The 14,932-nt window shown below is 43.2% G+C and overlaps 1 protein-coding gene across 1 annotated transcript; it reads right to left on the bottom strand.

The window, feature by feature from the left end:
• Nucleotides 1–251: 251 nt before the first annotated feature.
• On the bottom strand, nt 252–14,629 carry PRSS35 (serine protease 35). Its single transcript, XM_047735118.1, has 2 exons — nt 14,264–14,629; nt 252–2,085 (listed from the first exon to the last, which is right to left on the bottom strand). The coding sequence occupies exon 2, from the start codon at nt 2,064–2,066 to the stop codon at nt 828–830; it is 1,239 nt and encodes a 412-aa protein (XP_047591074.1). The 5' UTR covers nt 2,067–2,085; nt 14,264–14,629; the 3' UTR covers nt 252–827.
• Nucleotides 14,630–14,932: the final 303 nt, after the last annotated feature.

The raw sequence follows: 14,932 nt of genomic DNA, 5'->3' as shown, positions 1-14,932 counted from the left end.
GTCACTAGCTTTGTTTATAAAGGTTGCTGGATCTTGTAATTTTTTTTTTAAGATTTTATTTATTTATTTATTTATTTATTTGACAGAGATTATAAGTAGGCAGAGAGGCAGGCAGAGAGAGGAGGAAGCAGGCTCCCTGCTGAGCAGAGAGCCCGATGTGGGGCTCGATCCCAGAACCCTGGGATCATGACCTGAGCCGAAGGCAGAGGCTTTAACCCACTGAGCCACCCAGGCACCCCTGGATCTTGTATTTCTTAAAAACAACAACAACTAAACCAAAGTTTCTCAGACCCAACAGAAAACACTATATAAACACGGAGGGCATGAGCTGAATGGGTCCATCTCCAAGTAATACAGCCTGTTGTAAGTTATTGTCTTTACCCTGACTCTAATCATGTTACCATCTGTACCTATATATGCAGTTTCACATTTAATATGCAACTAGCAAGCACCCTATTAGATTCTTGATAGAGTAGGACCCTGAGAAAAAGTCCATTAAGAAATCACATATTATTTATGGTACCAGTCTGAAGTTTCTAAAGTGTCTAATCTTAGGAAGGCAGAAAGAAATAAAAAACTTCCCTCAAATGATACTTATCACCATGTAAAGAATATATACTTGACATTGAGGTGCCCATCTAGTTTCGGTTATTTATACCTAAGTATTTTTTAAACATATGAAAATCTTCTAATTTTGAAAAGCTAAATTTATAAAAATGTTGATAGGGTTCAAGTCTAGGCATGACCTAGGAAGTGATCTTGCTACCATAATCATAGCTGGTGTGCTCTGCGACTTAGATGATCCATTGACTCGCTGCAGATTTCTGTTAGCCATAAGTACAGTTGGCGTTATCTCCATGAATCCAGAGGCAGATCTGGGCGTACTTGAGGGGAGTGATGCGCACGGCCACGTTGTAATCCTTCTGCACGCCGTGGACATCCACCCATTGGTGGCCCGAATAGACCGCAATGATTTTGCGTTTCCAATTCTTTTTGTCTGGCTCTTTCAGACGCAGATAGACCCCGGAACCAGTGGAGCCTGACTCGGCGTCGCAGTATTGATAGAGGAGATCATTGGATTCATCAGACACACTACAAAACCGGTAGACTAACTGATCGGCCCTATCATGATCAAAGCCTGAGAAGTGGATCATTCCCCCAGGCAGCTTCTTGATGGTCGGACTGATTCCTAGTTCCATGTATTTCTTCTTGTGAGCACGCTTCAACTCCAAAAGAGCGTAGTCATAGTCCAAAGCCGCGTCCCCCTTCCCTCCTCTAGCCCAGCCTTTGGGAATGTGGGTATTCTTGACCCGGGTCCACTGGAAGGAAGGCCTCCCCTCAGCAACTCCCCGACCCCGACGAGATTCCTTTCTTCTTCTTCCAGCCTTGGTTCTCTCCAGATTGTCTTTGGTACCTTCTCGCTGGTCACCACCATTGGCTTCTCTCCTGCTCCTCTTAAAACCTCTCCGCTTCTTGCCACCACCCTTATTTCTCATCTTCAACAATCCTACCCTTAGCTTTTTACTCCCTTTGATGTAGTCCTTTCCATCATGCACACAGTGGGCAGCTGTTAGAACGTGGCTGGGGGAAATGAGAATTCCACTGCAGCCCGTGGAGAGCTTCACAGCTGTGTTGAAAGGGAAATTGGTTAAGAACTTTTTGTCCAAGATGCTGAATCTGCTGTCTGTGCCGTACACCTGTCTCTTCCTCCTAACAGATGCCCCTTTCCTGCTGATATTCTGAGTGGGCTCAAGGACCACATCTTGAACTTTCACTCTGGTCAAGGTTCGGGTGCCATTCTCGAAGATAGTCTCATAGGAAAGAGAATCTTCCAGATCAGAAAGGCTGGGAGCTGGGAGTTCTTTCTGGCATTCAATACCACACACTCTACCGAGCACCATCTTAGCATCTGCCTCAAAGGTGGGGCTGGTGAGATGGAAAGTCCTTTCACTGATCACCCGGGGTATTTTGCTCAAGTGCCACATAAAATCCTGTTCCATTTCTGATCCATCAATGAGGGTCCACCCAAGGGTGAGAAATATCCAGCAAAATAGCATACTTTCCATTTTGTTCTTCTCTTTTGTCCTTAAAGATAGAAAAAGAGAGAGAAGCTTTATAATGTCCTCTTTTTAAATATGTTACCCATTTCATTTAGGCCTTGAGTCCCTAATGTACCATCACCACAACTGGGATCCTTATTAGATTTTACTGAGATTAGATAAACACCCTGCCAAACAGGCTCACACAGACTTCCAAAATTAGTAAATTGCATTTCACCCAATCTTCCTTCCACAAACTCTAACCCACCTTCCCCCACCCCCACGAGCCACATCTACCTCTACCTCCCCAGACGGCCCTACACATGGGAAGGTAATATGGGGTGGTGAACTGGGGTCCCCTATTGCCTGAGCCACTCTCTCTCCCTAGGTCTCCTACAAACATATTTCCAGGTGATTTAGAAACAAAGATGGCAGCAAATATCCAGAATTTTCCCCTGCTCTTACCTCTTCAAGAGCAACAATTACAAATTCCTCATCACTAGAGCATAAATGCCTAGCACAGAGCTCCAAAAATGTTCATTATAATACAGTGAATTTCCTTAAACCGTGGTTTGCCGACCAAGCCGACCAGTGGTGTGACATACCATGCACTTTTCTTAAAACCAAGTTGTGCTTGGAACTACCATCTAAGCAAAGCAACATACAAGAAGTGCCTTACAGTAGAACTTCAGACTAAAATTAGTTGTGGGAATTTAAGGCTGTGGTTCTGAATTTGCCACTTGGGAGAACATGATCCAGATTAAATAGAATCCCTTTCATCATTAGTCTCATCATCTAAGAACAGTGCCTTGTTCAATATTTTTTTAGTTGCCAGTGTTTGATACATTATATAATAACCCTTCTATTGTTTCATCTTCCTGCCCTCTTTTCCTGCTTCTCTAGGCTCACTGGTATGTAAAGCTATTTCATAGAATTGATGTTTGCCAGTTTCTGCTTTGTGTGGGTAGGGGACAGTGGGAGCATTCTTTAGTCTTTTTTTCCATTTTATTTTATTTTATATTATTTTATTTCTTTTCAGTGTTCCAGAATTCACTGTTTATGCACCACACCCAGTGCTCCATGCAATACGTGCCCTCCCTAATATCCACCACCAGGCTTCCCCAACCTCCCAGCCCCCTCCCCTCCAAAACCCTCAATTTGTTTCTCAGAGTCCACAGTCTCTCATGGTTTGTCTCCCCCTCTGGTTTCCCCCAACTCACTTCTCCTCTCCTTCTCCCAATGTCCTCCATGTTATTCCTTATGCTCCACAAGTAAGTGAAACCATATGATAATTGACTCTCTCTGCTTGACTTATTTCACTCAGCATAATCTCCTCCAGTCCCATCCATGCTGATACAAAAGTTGGGTATTCATTCTTACTGATGGAGGCATAATTCTCCATTGTATATATGGACCATATCTTCTTTATCCATTCGTTGGCTGAAGGGCATCTTTGTTCTTTCCACACTTTGGCAACTATGGCCATTGCTGTTATGCACATTATGTATCTTTGGGGTAAATACCCAGCAGTGCAATTGCAGGGTATTAGGGTAGCTCTAATTTTAATTTCTTATGGAATCTCCACACTGTTTTCCAAAGTGGCTGCACCAACTTGCATTCCCACCAACAGTGTAAGAGGGTTCCCCTTTGTCCACATCCTCTCCAACATTTGTTGTTTCCTGTCTTGTTAATTTTGGCCATTCTAACTGGTGGTATCTCAATGTGGTTTTGATTTTAATCTCCCTGATGGCTAATGATGCTGAATATTTCATGTGTCTGCTAGCCATTTGTATGTCTTCTTTGGAGAAGTGTCTGCTCATGTCTTTAGAGCAATTTTGAACTTCCAGGTCACTACTATTTGTGAGCTATATTCTCTGAGTCATTTTAAACTAATAGTTAAAATATCAAGGCTTAGCATATGCTATTCATTTTATAGACAGCTGGGATAATTCCAGGTTTGATTATTCCTACAAAGCTTTTATCTTGATGCTTTCTGAGAAGGTTGGTTTTTGGTTTGGGTTTTGGCATGGTACAAAAGCTAACGAGAAATGTTAGGAAAGGTCCACAACCCAGCAAAAGATATGGAGCTCTGTCATGACAAGCAAAAGTTATCTCTGAGGCAGGGCTGAATATGGGCATCTCTCTCTCTCTCTTTTAAGATTTTATTTATTTACTTGAGAGAGAGACAGTGAGAGAGAGCATGAGCAGGGTGAGGGGCAGAGGGAGAAGCAGGCTCCCCGCTCAGCAGGGAGCCCACTGTGGGCTCGATCCCAAGACCCTGAAATCATGACCTGAGCCGAAGGCAGCCACTTACCTGAGCCACCCAGATGCCCGAATATGGGCATCTCTTGACACAACAGAGTTCATTTGGCCCATATACAAGTAGAGAAGTTTGTTAACAACATTAATGGTATTCTTTTGATAAAACAAATACATAGGCTACCTGAACCACTTTATTGTTTAAACATTGTATCTTCACTGAAACATGACATTACAAATTTGTATCATCACGTATAAACTTTACCATGATTTGCATCAGCAAAATTATACAGAAGTTTTGCATTTCCATTTTTATCTACTCATATTTGCACACAGAGCAGTGGTGATTCTAGTTAATATTAGACTGTCTTGTTTGCTGAATAGCTTGTAATTTGTTTTACTTTGGAGACAGGGCATTCTTCCCTACAGATAATGGATATCATCAAAAAATCAATAAAGAATATTATTCAGAAAAAAAACCACACTCATGTCCCAATATTTTCTAATCATCACCATGGCAAATGTCACTTTATACGAAGTAGTAAGTATATTGGCAGTGATTTTGTTGAACCAGCTAGTATTTTCTTTTATCTCCAATGCAGTTTTCACAATGACTATTTCATCAATTTTATTTCATTGAATTGGAGTCAAAAGGCTAACAACTCAGTAACTCTACTGAGGCCTTTGAAATCATGTTTTAGTGGGTAGTTCCCAAGAAGAAATATTATGTCTTTGTCTAAAAAAAATAAATAAATAAAGCTAAAATCAGAGTTATTTTCTGCCTCTTTGCCTAACAACAGAGCAAAATAAATTATTTTTTTAAAATGTGTGTACGTGTATATGAGGGAGAGGAAATGCAACATGGGGGGTTAAGGGGGTAGGAGAAGAGTAAATGAAACAAGATGGAATTGGGAGGGAGACAAACCATAAGTGACTCTTAATCTCACAAAACAAACTGAGGGTTGATGGGGGGAGGGGGGTAGGGAGCGGGGGTGGGGTTATGGACATTGGGGAGGGTATGTGCTATGGTGAGTGCTGTGAAGTGTGTAAACCTGGCGATTCACAGACCTGTACCCCTGGGGATAAAAATATATGTTTATAAAAAAACAAACAAACAAAAAAACGTGTGTATGTGTATTTGATATTACCTACTGATTCTTAGAGCAAAATTTCAATCAAGAAAATTTTTTTGTGCGGGTGACACAATGTTTAAAAATTGACTTTTTTCATTTATTCCTTTATGACAACAGCTGTCCATTGTGAACTAATATAAGAATACACCAAAGAGGGTAGCCAGGTGGCTCAGTGGGTTAAGCATCTGTCCTTGGTTCAGGCCATGATCTCGGGGTCCTGAGATGACTGGGGAGTCTCTTTCTCCCTCTCCCTCTGTGCCCTGTCTCCTGCTTGTGCTCTCTCTCTCTCAAATACACAAAATCTTAAAAAAAGAAGAAGTTGATGAAGACCACAACAAAGAAGACAGCAACGAAGGGCACCTGGATGGCTCAGTCAGGGGTGGACAACTGGCTCTTCATTCCAGCGTAGGGCTGTGATCTCAGGGGACCTAGGATCGAGCTCTGCAGTGGGTTCACCGCTCAAGGGGAACCTGTTCCTCTCCCTCTCCCTCTTCCTCTGCCCACTGCCCCCCAACTCACACACATGTACAAGCTCTCTCTTGCTCTCAAATGGATAAATCTTAAAAAAAAAAAAAAAAAAATACACCAAAGACTGAAAGTCAGCCAAATAACCATGTTGAGAAATGCAAAGAATCACTCTATATGTTTCAACCCTTGATACTAATGATCCCTGGAGTAATCGGTGTGGGAAAGTCATTCCTAGGCCAAACAGAGGACATCTAAATCATGATCCTGTGATACTGTTTCCCCGACTAGGTTTTATTTTTTTTTCACTGCTATGCTATTTGGCCTTACAACTAAAGCTCGTTAGGGATTAGAAAGGCAGAATGCAAATATCAAATGGCAACGGACAGGATGATCTTTTGCTACACAAATCACTGAATTGGAACATGAATCTCAAATAGAGAAGTTCCCCTACTCTTTCCCAAATAAAACATGGGCTCTGTGCCATAATTCTCTAGGTAGACTTTGAAGAAAGCCCCATGTCATGGTTAATTGTATATGTCAACTTGACTAGGCCAGAGGGTACATTATTACCAGAGGGTAACATTATTCTGGGTGCATCTGTGAGGGTGTTTCTGAAAGACAGCAGCATTTGAATCAGTAGATGGTGTGAAGCATACTTTGCTCCTGAATGTGGGTGGGCCTCATCTAATTACTGGAAGGCCTGCAAAGAATGAAAATGCAGACCCTCCTGTGAGGAAGGGGGACTGACTCCTCCTGCCTGCTTTGAGATGGGACATTGTTTGTTGTTGTTGTTGTTGTTGTTGTTTTTCCTGCCTTTGGACTCTAAATGAAACATGAACAACTCAAAAGAATGTTATAGTTTATTAATAAAATTCCATACCTGTGTATGGCAAAATAAACTCTCTTTATCAAAGGATACCCAGATTGCCCTCTCAGATCAACAGTGGCAGCTTCATCTGGGATCTTGTTAAAAATGTTAATTCTTAAAGCCGAACCCAGAGCTCCTTTACAAAACTCTCCATAATGAAGGGGAGAGGAGGAAGGAAGGTGGGGTTCTCAGCTACCCATGTTTTAAAGCTCTCCAGGTGATTCAGATATTCAGTAAAGTCTGAGAACCACAGTAGCAGTAAAGGCCCTGGGGCAGCCTCCCGAACCACACCCTAGAAAGCAGTTTCTCCAGGGATGATTGCTCAACCAAGTTCCAAATGACCTCTGCTTCCTCTTCGTGTACAAAACAAATTTATTCTAAACTTCGCTCTTTTACTGTGTTAGCAATTGTTACTATCAAATGGTTCAGCCATTAATGAAGAAAAAACATACTTTTATATAATAAGTTAATAATACATCCAAAAAGATTAGAACTCACTAGGCTGGGGGGAGGGGAGCGGGAACTACAGGCTTCCAGTTATGGAATAAGTCTTGGGAATAAAAGGTACAGCCAAGGGAGTCTAGGCAATGGTATTACAATAGCGTTGTATGGTGACCCATGGTGGCCCCACTGTGAAGAGCCCAGCAGAGCTGAGAGAATTACCAAATCACGGTTCTATGCTGGAAACTAAAGCAACATGGCATGTCCGCCATACCTCAACTAAAAAACATTCAGTAGGCTTGTAGGTAATGCTTCCAACATCTGATGCTACAAATCAGGCATGAGCTTGGGTTTCCCAGCCCGTCTGGTGCCCTGGGAGCAATGCACCACAGGAAAAAAGACGATGCCCACATCTATCCTTGGGCATGGGAAGGGCAGTGCTTTATAATGGGACCTCAGAATCACAGTAATAAGAGGACATGAATCTAGTTAGCCTGTCTAATTTGGCCTATAATTTAAAACTGGACAAATGTTTAAGGACACTTGCTTTTGGAAAATCTAAGTTTGCCTTGTGGTTAACGGTCAGCATAAGGTAAATGATAGCTCTTACTGATAGAGCGACCCATGGTTCACTGGACACATCTCCACGGGCCCATCATCCAAAAGGCACCAGCTCATTGATCTAAAGATCTAAGTCCCCACTGGCAGGGCAGCCCTAACATTTTGAAAGCTTTAAAGTCCCATGTCTTCCCTCATCCTCCTTTTTCCTGTTTTCCGTTATAATTGTGACCTTGACTGTCGTTTTCCAGATGCCTTGGATTCGGGGCTTCAAATTCCAATTTTGGTTAACAAAAGTGAGGTTGCAGTCATGGGTCTCCACCGTGAGTCAGCATAAACACAGCTGATTATGGGTTGGCTCAGGGAGACAAACGGAGTGGAAGAAGGAGAATGGGATTTTTGTAGATGAAGTCTTACCAATGGAGCAGCAGTTATTCCACCTTCTTACTTGGTCTATGTTAATAGAAACAACCACACTAATCTACAAGAGACAACTTCCTATCGCTGCTTGTTTGCTTATTCTTTTTCTTTTTTAAAGATTTTATTTATTTATTTGACAGACAGAGATCACAAGTAGGCAGAGAGGCAGGCAGAGAGGAAGGGAAGCAGGCTCCCTGCTGAACAGAGAGCCTGATGATGCGAGGCTTGATCCCAGGACTCTGGGATCATGACCCGAGCCGAAGGTAGAGGTTTAACCCACTGAGCCACCCAGGCATCCCATTGTTTGCTTATTCTTTCTCAGAGGTGTGACTGTGTTAGTATTTAAAATACAGGAGCCTCTGAACGGGCATAGTGGTTACGTGTATTGACGAGGGAGTAGAACACTTGGGCTAAGTCTCAGCTTTACCACTTCTCAGGCACATGAATTTGGGCAATTCGTTAACTTCGGTTTCAGTATCCTCATCTGCAAAGCCGGGAGACTAGTAGTAATCTCTACCTCAGAACATAACCATGGGGATTAAGTAAAATAATGTATCCAGAGAATTATCTCTAAGCCCAGAGCGTAGTAAGTCGTCAGTAATAGGTGCTTTTATAATTATTATTCTACCTTAATGGGTGAATTAATATCACTTTAAAATAGCTTATTACTTAAGCCAAAGCTATAGCACTCAGCTTTCTAAAACTAAACAACCAAATATTTTGATTTCAGGTTAGTTTCAGACACACCCTCAAACTCCCTTTTTCTTTGTTTTGTTCAGCTTTTTGCTCAAGGACAGCTACATTTTAGAGACTTCCCAAATGAATGCTTTCCTAATTACTCATGTCTGTGAATATCCGTGGCTTTGCAATATATTTTTCTCAGAGCTATTAAACTTAAGTGTGATTAAACATTACCCAGCCACAGAACACTCGAATTGCATTTCCTGTGTCTTACTTATAACCTGGACCTATATTAGGAATTCTAGAACAGCCTCAGACCCTCAGCCTGAAAAGAAACAGAGTCAATGTCAAAATAATTACTCCAAGAGGGTGGTTTACAGCAAAATAAACACCTACGTTTTTGAATGAGTCTATCTAGAGTGTATAGAATTTTACTATGGGACGACATAATTCTGTTGTAGGACTCAGTACCTCTCCTGTTTCGGGGCGTTTTTTTACCCTGAGAAGTGTATCATTTAACTGAAGTAGGAGAGGCAGACTAATGAAAGATTAAATGATTACTCACCATATTAAATATTTCAAATGAATTACTTTTCCTGTATCTGAAAATAAAAATATGGACTTACCATCAAGAATCTGCACTATGGGGGCACCTGGGTGGTTCAGTGGGCTAAGCCTCTGCCTTCAGCTCAGGTCATGATCTCAGGGTCCTGGGATCGAGCCCTACATCGGGATCTCTGCTGGGCAGGGAGCCTGCTTCCCCCTCTCTCTCTGCCTGCCTCTCTGCCTACTTGTGATCACTCTCTCTCTCTGTCAAATAAATAAGTAAAAAACCTTTAAAAAAAAAAAAGAATCTGCACTATGTAAGATGATAGATATGTTAATTGTCTTGGCCGCAGTCATCATTCACAACATGTATATATATATTTATGTATACACACATGTATATATATTTACACATATGTATTTAAATATTTATGATGTGTATATATTTATATATATATATATATATAAACATGATGTACGCCTTAAATATATTTTTGTCAATCATACTTCAATAAAGGAGGAGGAAAAAAAAAAAGAATTTGCATGTAGCTACCCTCCCTCACCAGGTAATAGACTTGCCCTTACTCATGGCTGTCTTTGTACTTGGTCCGTGTTATGTATCACCATTGTCCAAGTTCATGTGAATACAGTGCTGCCATAGTTCATGCCATAACTTTGCATGAAGCTGTTACACATTGTCCAGGAGTGGTGGGGGTCAGGGACTGCTCAGATCAATGACCTTGGAGGGCTAACACCGTCTTCTGCCTCATGTGTTTGTTAGGACACAGAAACGACTGCATAGCCCCTTTTGACAACATGCCTGTAGCTGTCCACCTCTCCAGCCAGCTGCCCCTCCCAACAGCACTGTCTCCAGTCACACACCACAAACAGGCGGAAACACGCACTGCCGTCCTCGCTCCTCCCTCTCCTTCAGCCTCCACCTGCCCGGGAAAGATGGACACACAATGGGTAGACACCGTGGCCTGGCCCAGACATTCTCAATCACCACGGACCAAAGGGCTGGTTTAGGCAAAAAGGCCGCTGCACGGGGGGAGGGGCGTGAGCAGAGAGAGAAAGCAGGTGCGAGGCGGGCATCGCGTGGCTTAGGTTGTCGAGAACACTTGGAAAAGCTTTAATAGTCACACAAACCTGGAGCAGGGGTATCTTAAAAAGTCTAATTCTCAGCCCACTTGAGGCCCTCACCTAGCGTTAGTGATGAGAAAGTAACAGTAACTAGTAATCGGTTACTAGTAATCGACTGATATAAGTAACAGTAACATGATGTAAGTACTAGTAACTAGTAATCAGTGATGTAAGGTGTTCAGGAATTCTGCAGGCAGTAGGCTTTGAGGGCAGTATGAGTTTCAGGAAGGTTATTTAAACTCTCCCAACATTAGTTCCTACATTGTTTAAACAGGAATGAGATCTGAGAGTCTTTTTGTGAGAAACTACTCTGCTGTATACAAACCCAATGTCCAAGCACAGCAAGCATCCACAGTGACAGCGATCACTATGAATGTCAACCCACAGGAACCAAAACATAGGCAGATATTTACAAGGAATCTCCTACATCTCTGACGGCCGTGCACCTCACTGTGGTATGCCCAGAAATGGCTCCCGAAGAGAGCCACATACCTGAATCCGCAGCACCTGTGAATGTATTCCTCCTAGGGTTAGCAAGACTGCACCTGTGACTTCCTGAAGCTTTCTTACAGGAGATGAGCTGTAATTATCCAGGTGAGGCCCAGGTAATCACCGGGATCCTTATAGGGAGGAGGGTCAGTGTGGACGGCCTCTAGCACCAGCAGAGGGCAAGGAACAAATATCTCTCCCTGAATTCCCAGAAGGAATGCAACCCCGCGGACCCTCCTGACACTTCTGACCTCCAGAACCGTAAGATAATGTGTTTTAAATCTCTACATTTTTTATCATTTTTACAGCAGCAGTAGATAAAAATAAGAGTCTAGTTTTTGCAACTGTCTCTCCTGGATGTTTACAAAGAATAAGTAGGGAGTGACATCAAGTGGGAAAGAAAGTTTGGTTCAGAGGCTTAGACATAAATGAAAAATTTCATGTTAAGGAAAACGATACAGTCATGCAGTTTTCCAACTAAAAATAGAAGAGCGTGTTAAAACTTTTTGGTAGCCATGGTAGAGAGAGACAAGAATTGGAACGGGTAAATAAGTTTGTTTATTCGACAAATGCATACTGAGTCCTTACTATGTTATGCACCATTTCAAAGTTTCTTTCCTTGTTTGAGAACCTCTGTGATAATCCTCCCGACCTGCCGAGCTGGAAGGGAACACTCTAAGATACCACTCAGCTCGAAAGTCTCAGGCTAAACCACCAATGAGAAAACACCTAACTTAGTCATGAGTGATCCTGGAGAAAATCACGGCTCCCCTCCCCGGGATAGGAACTTTCCTGCTGTTCGCAGTGCCACCACTAGATGGCACCGCTAGCCCGCGGAAGGCCAATCTAAAGCTCTGCATTTGAATTGTTTACATTCACTGAGCTATGATACAGAATTTATTTTGAATGCATGTAGGACACAGCAGGGGAATAAGTCCAATTCGCTAATAATATACTAAATGGTTGTCACATATGGAATTTATCACATTTAGAAAACCCATCTACAGGCCACAGAGCCTATCCTGATGAACTGAGGGCTGATGGTGCTGTCTACAGCCAGCCAATTTTCTGGCAGGTGGGCTTTCCAAAACCCATCCTAGTGCCAGCACCTTTCCACTCTGACCTACAGCACTGCTAAACAGCCTCTGAAAATGTGCTGCATGTCGTTTCGACACAAAGAAAAATCTTCAACTTGCCAACTATTTCACATATGTTTATCAAATACTTTATATAATCCATTACCAAAGGATAAGCTCTCCATGACTCAATGCTGAAAAGAAATGGCAAGAAAGTTCATTGACAGTGTGCCAATTTCTACTCAAAATACCATACCATAGCACTATTTTCGAGTTTAGTTTCGGTGCTGGAGACAAAGTAATGTCTGCTTTAAAAATTTGGCAGTCCTTGAGGGCAGGAAGATGGTAAAGTTACAGAGTTGATTATTTTACAGTGACCCACAACTTCTGTTTCTCATCACAATAAAAAATAAAACCTCTTTTGTTTTTTTTAGCTATTTTTCCAAGACATGGACATTTCAATTTATGGAATGGATATGCTGTGTGTAAATCAACTTTGGGGTGAATGGCACTAAGGGAGCCCCAAGGGAACCCTCTGGGGGCTAGCTCATACACAGAGATAGGAAGCCCATAGCATACGGCTCCTGGCTTCGTTTTTATCTTGTGAGTTGGCCTTTCAGAGCAAAAAATACGTGTAAATGTTTGAGCTTTGCTACTCTGCAGGCTTTAAAGCATCTTAGGATCACGATGTTGTTGGCTGGTTGCAGGTCACTTTAGTTATTTGAAGCTTTGAGGGGGAAATGTGGGTTAAGCGGAGTTAGAAAATAATTTTTATACCACTAATATGGCTTTGCTGTTTCCCAACCGCTCAGCTCAGATTTCTCATTTCGAAGTTAACTCAATGCCAGCTGAGGGGGCTTCAGCCTCCAGAATTCCAAGTCTGATCCTACTGTTAAAATGCGATATGCTGGCCTTGGATATTTGAGCACTGGACAGAGAAAGATAAATAATTGACTCGATGGGGAAAATGAACTCACATTAGCAATAGCTTATTTTAACATATAAAGAGCACATCCCATCTGCCAAGCACTAAGCTAAAAACCTCATATTTAAAAACATGAAAAAGAATCTTAAGAGTGTACAGGTTTCTGAGTTGTGTGCAAGAAAAGTGGGCAGAGTGTCCATGCTCAAGCTCCTCTCACACTAAAGGGGCTTCTCTAATATCTCCTAGTAAAAATAAAATTCCATATACTTGGCCTCTACTTTCAAGCCTAGATGTCTCACTTGCCTGGAACTTGGACATTCTCCCTTCTAAATTATAAACCAGATTCTAAGCATAATTCTCCAGGATTCTATGACTTTTAGAATATTCTGTAGAGACAAATGTACTGGGATAAAATGAGAATTAATTTTAGAAGTGAGAAGGGTTAATAAAAGGGGAGGGATGACTAGATAGGACAAGCAGCCCCTTTTCAAGTTCGTGACAGTGTAAAAAGGCCAAAGGAAGCTGGTGGGAGTGTTCCTACAACTTTTCAAAAACTTCAATTGTGGAAAATTTCCCAACTACACAGAAGTAGAGGGAAAAGTTAAAAAAAATAAATAAATAAAAGAGGAAAAAACATAACACCATACGCCCATCACCCAGCTCCAACAATTACCAATATTTTGCCAATCTTGCTTTGTCTCTCCCCCCTTACTTGAATTTTAAAGCAAGTACAAGACTTTTCCATTTCATTTCAAAAATGTTTTTCATTGCTCCTTTTGCTGACCTGTGCAGCCAAGCTGATGAAAGACAGACAGACAGAGGGACAGAAAGTCAGAGAGAGATTCCTCGCTTTCATAGTAACCCTGCCAAAGAGGCTTTCAACCAGAGACTTTCCAAGAATGGCTTTACACCTTTTTCAACGGCATCTGTTAATAATCATAAAAATAAAGAGGGTCCCCTCTCTGGTACTGCTTATAAGAAAGAATTCCATTTAGGGTCCAATGCAAACACTGTTACTGTTAATATTCAACCGTGCAGAGGGCGGCACACAGAGTTGCCTATGGGGAGAGTAGTTTCTTGGAGGACTTGAAGTGCTAAGTTCGATTCCTGTCTTTGGAGCCCTTCAAAGAAGCTCTCCTCGGGTGGGTCTGCCTTTCTCAGGGAAACGTCCAGAATCTTGGGTTTTGCCCTGTCTGCGGGGGTGGCTCCGTCCTTACCTGCGAAGCTTAGTCGGTGCTTGGGGCGCTGCCCAGCTCGAATCAAAGCTCCCCCCAGGCGGTCAGAGCGCTGGCCGGGGCGGCCGGGGGGCTGCTGCCACGAGCCTTGCGGACCCGCCGGCACCGCCAGCAGCTCGTGGCGGAGACTGCCGCGGAGGCCCGAGGCGAGCTGTGCGCGGGCCGGCAAGATGGGAGGGGAAAGGGGGCGATGACGCCGGGCGGACGCAGGGGGGAGGCAAAGGAGGGGAGGAGGTGGGCTAGAGGAGAGGCAGGGAAAGAGGGAGGGGGAAGGAACCCGGGCGCCGGGCTGGGCCGAAGGAGGGGGGTTCCTCGGACGCGCGGAGCAGATGGCCACCACCTCCACCCCAGCATCTCTGTCCCCAGAGTGAAAGAACGGAGCACCAGGAAAAATGCGTGAGTCGGTTCCCAAGAGATGGCAGTCCCCCGAGGGTGGGCATCCTCCGCCTGCTGTCTCGAGGAGAGACTTGAAAGTTGGGGACGAAGGGTGAGGGGAGTGTGTGGGAGTTGTTCATTGAGTCTCACTACCCCGCCTCTCGGTCTACACCCCAGCCATCCCGAAGAACCAGAGCTGTTTCCCCAACCCCATCCCAAGCCATCTCTCCCCGGGGATCTCGCTTCCTGGCGCGTATCCCCCCACGGGGCAGATCC

The sequence above is a fragment of the Lutra lutra genome, chromosome 6, assembly GCF_902655055.1.
Source record: "Lutra lutra chromosome 6, mLutLut1.2, whole genome shotgun sequence".
Lineage (NCBI taxonomy): Eukaryota > Metazoa > Chordata > Mammalia > Carnivora > Mustelidae > Lutra > Lutra lutra.
The sequence above is the reverse complement of the archived record's forward strand: the minus strand, read 5'-3'. Positions and strand labels throughout refer to the sequence as shown.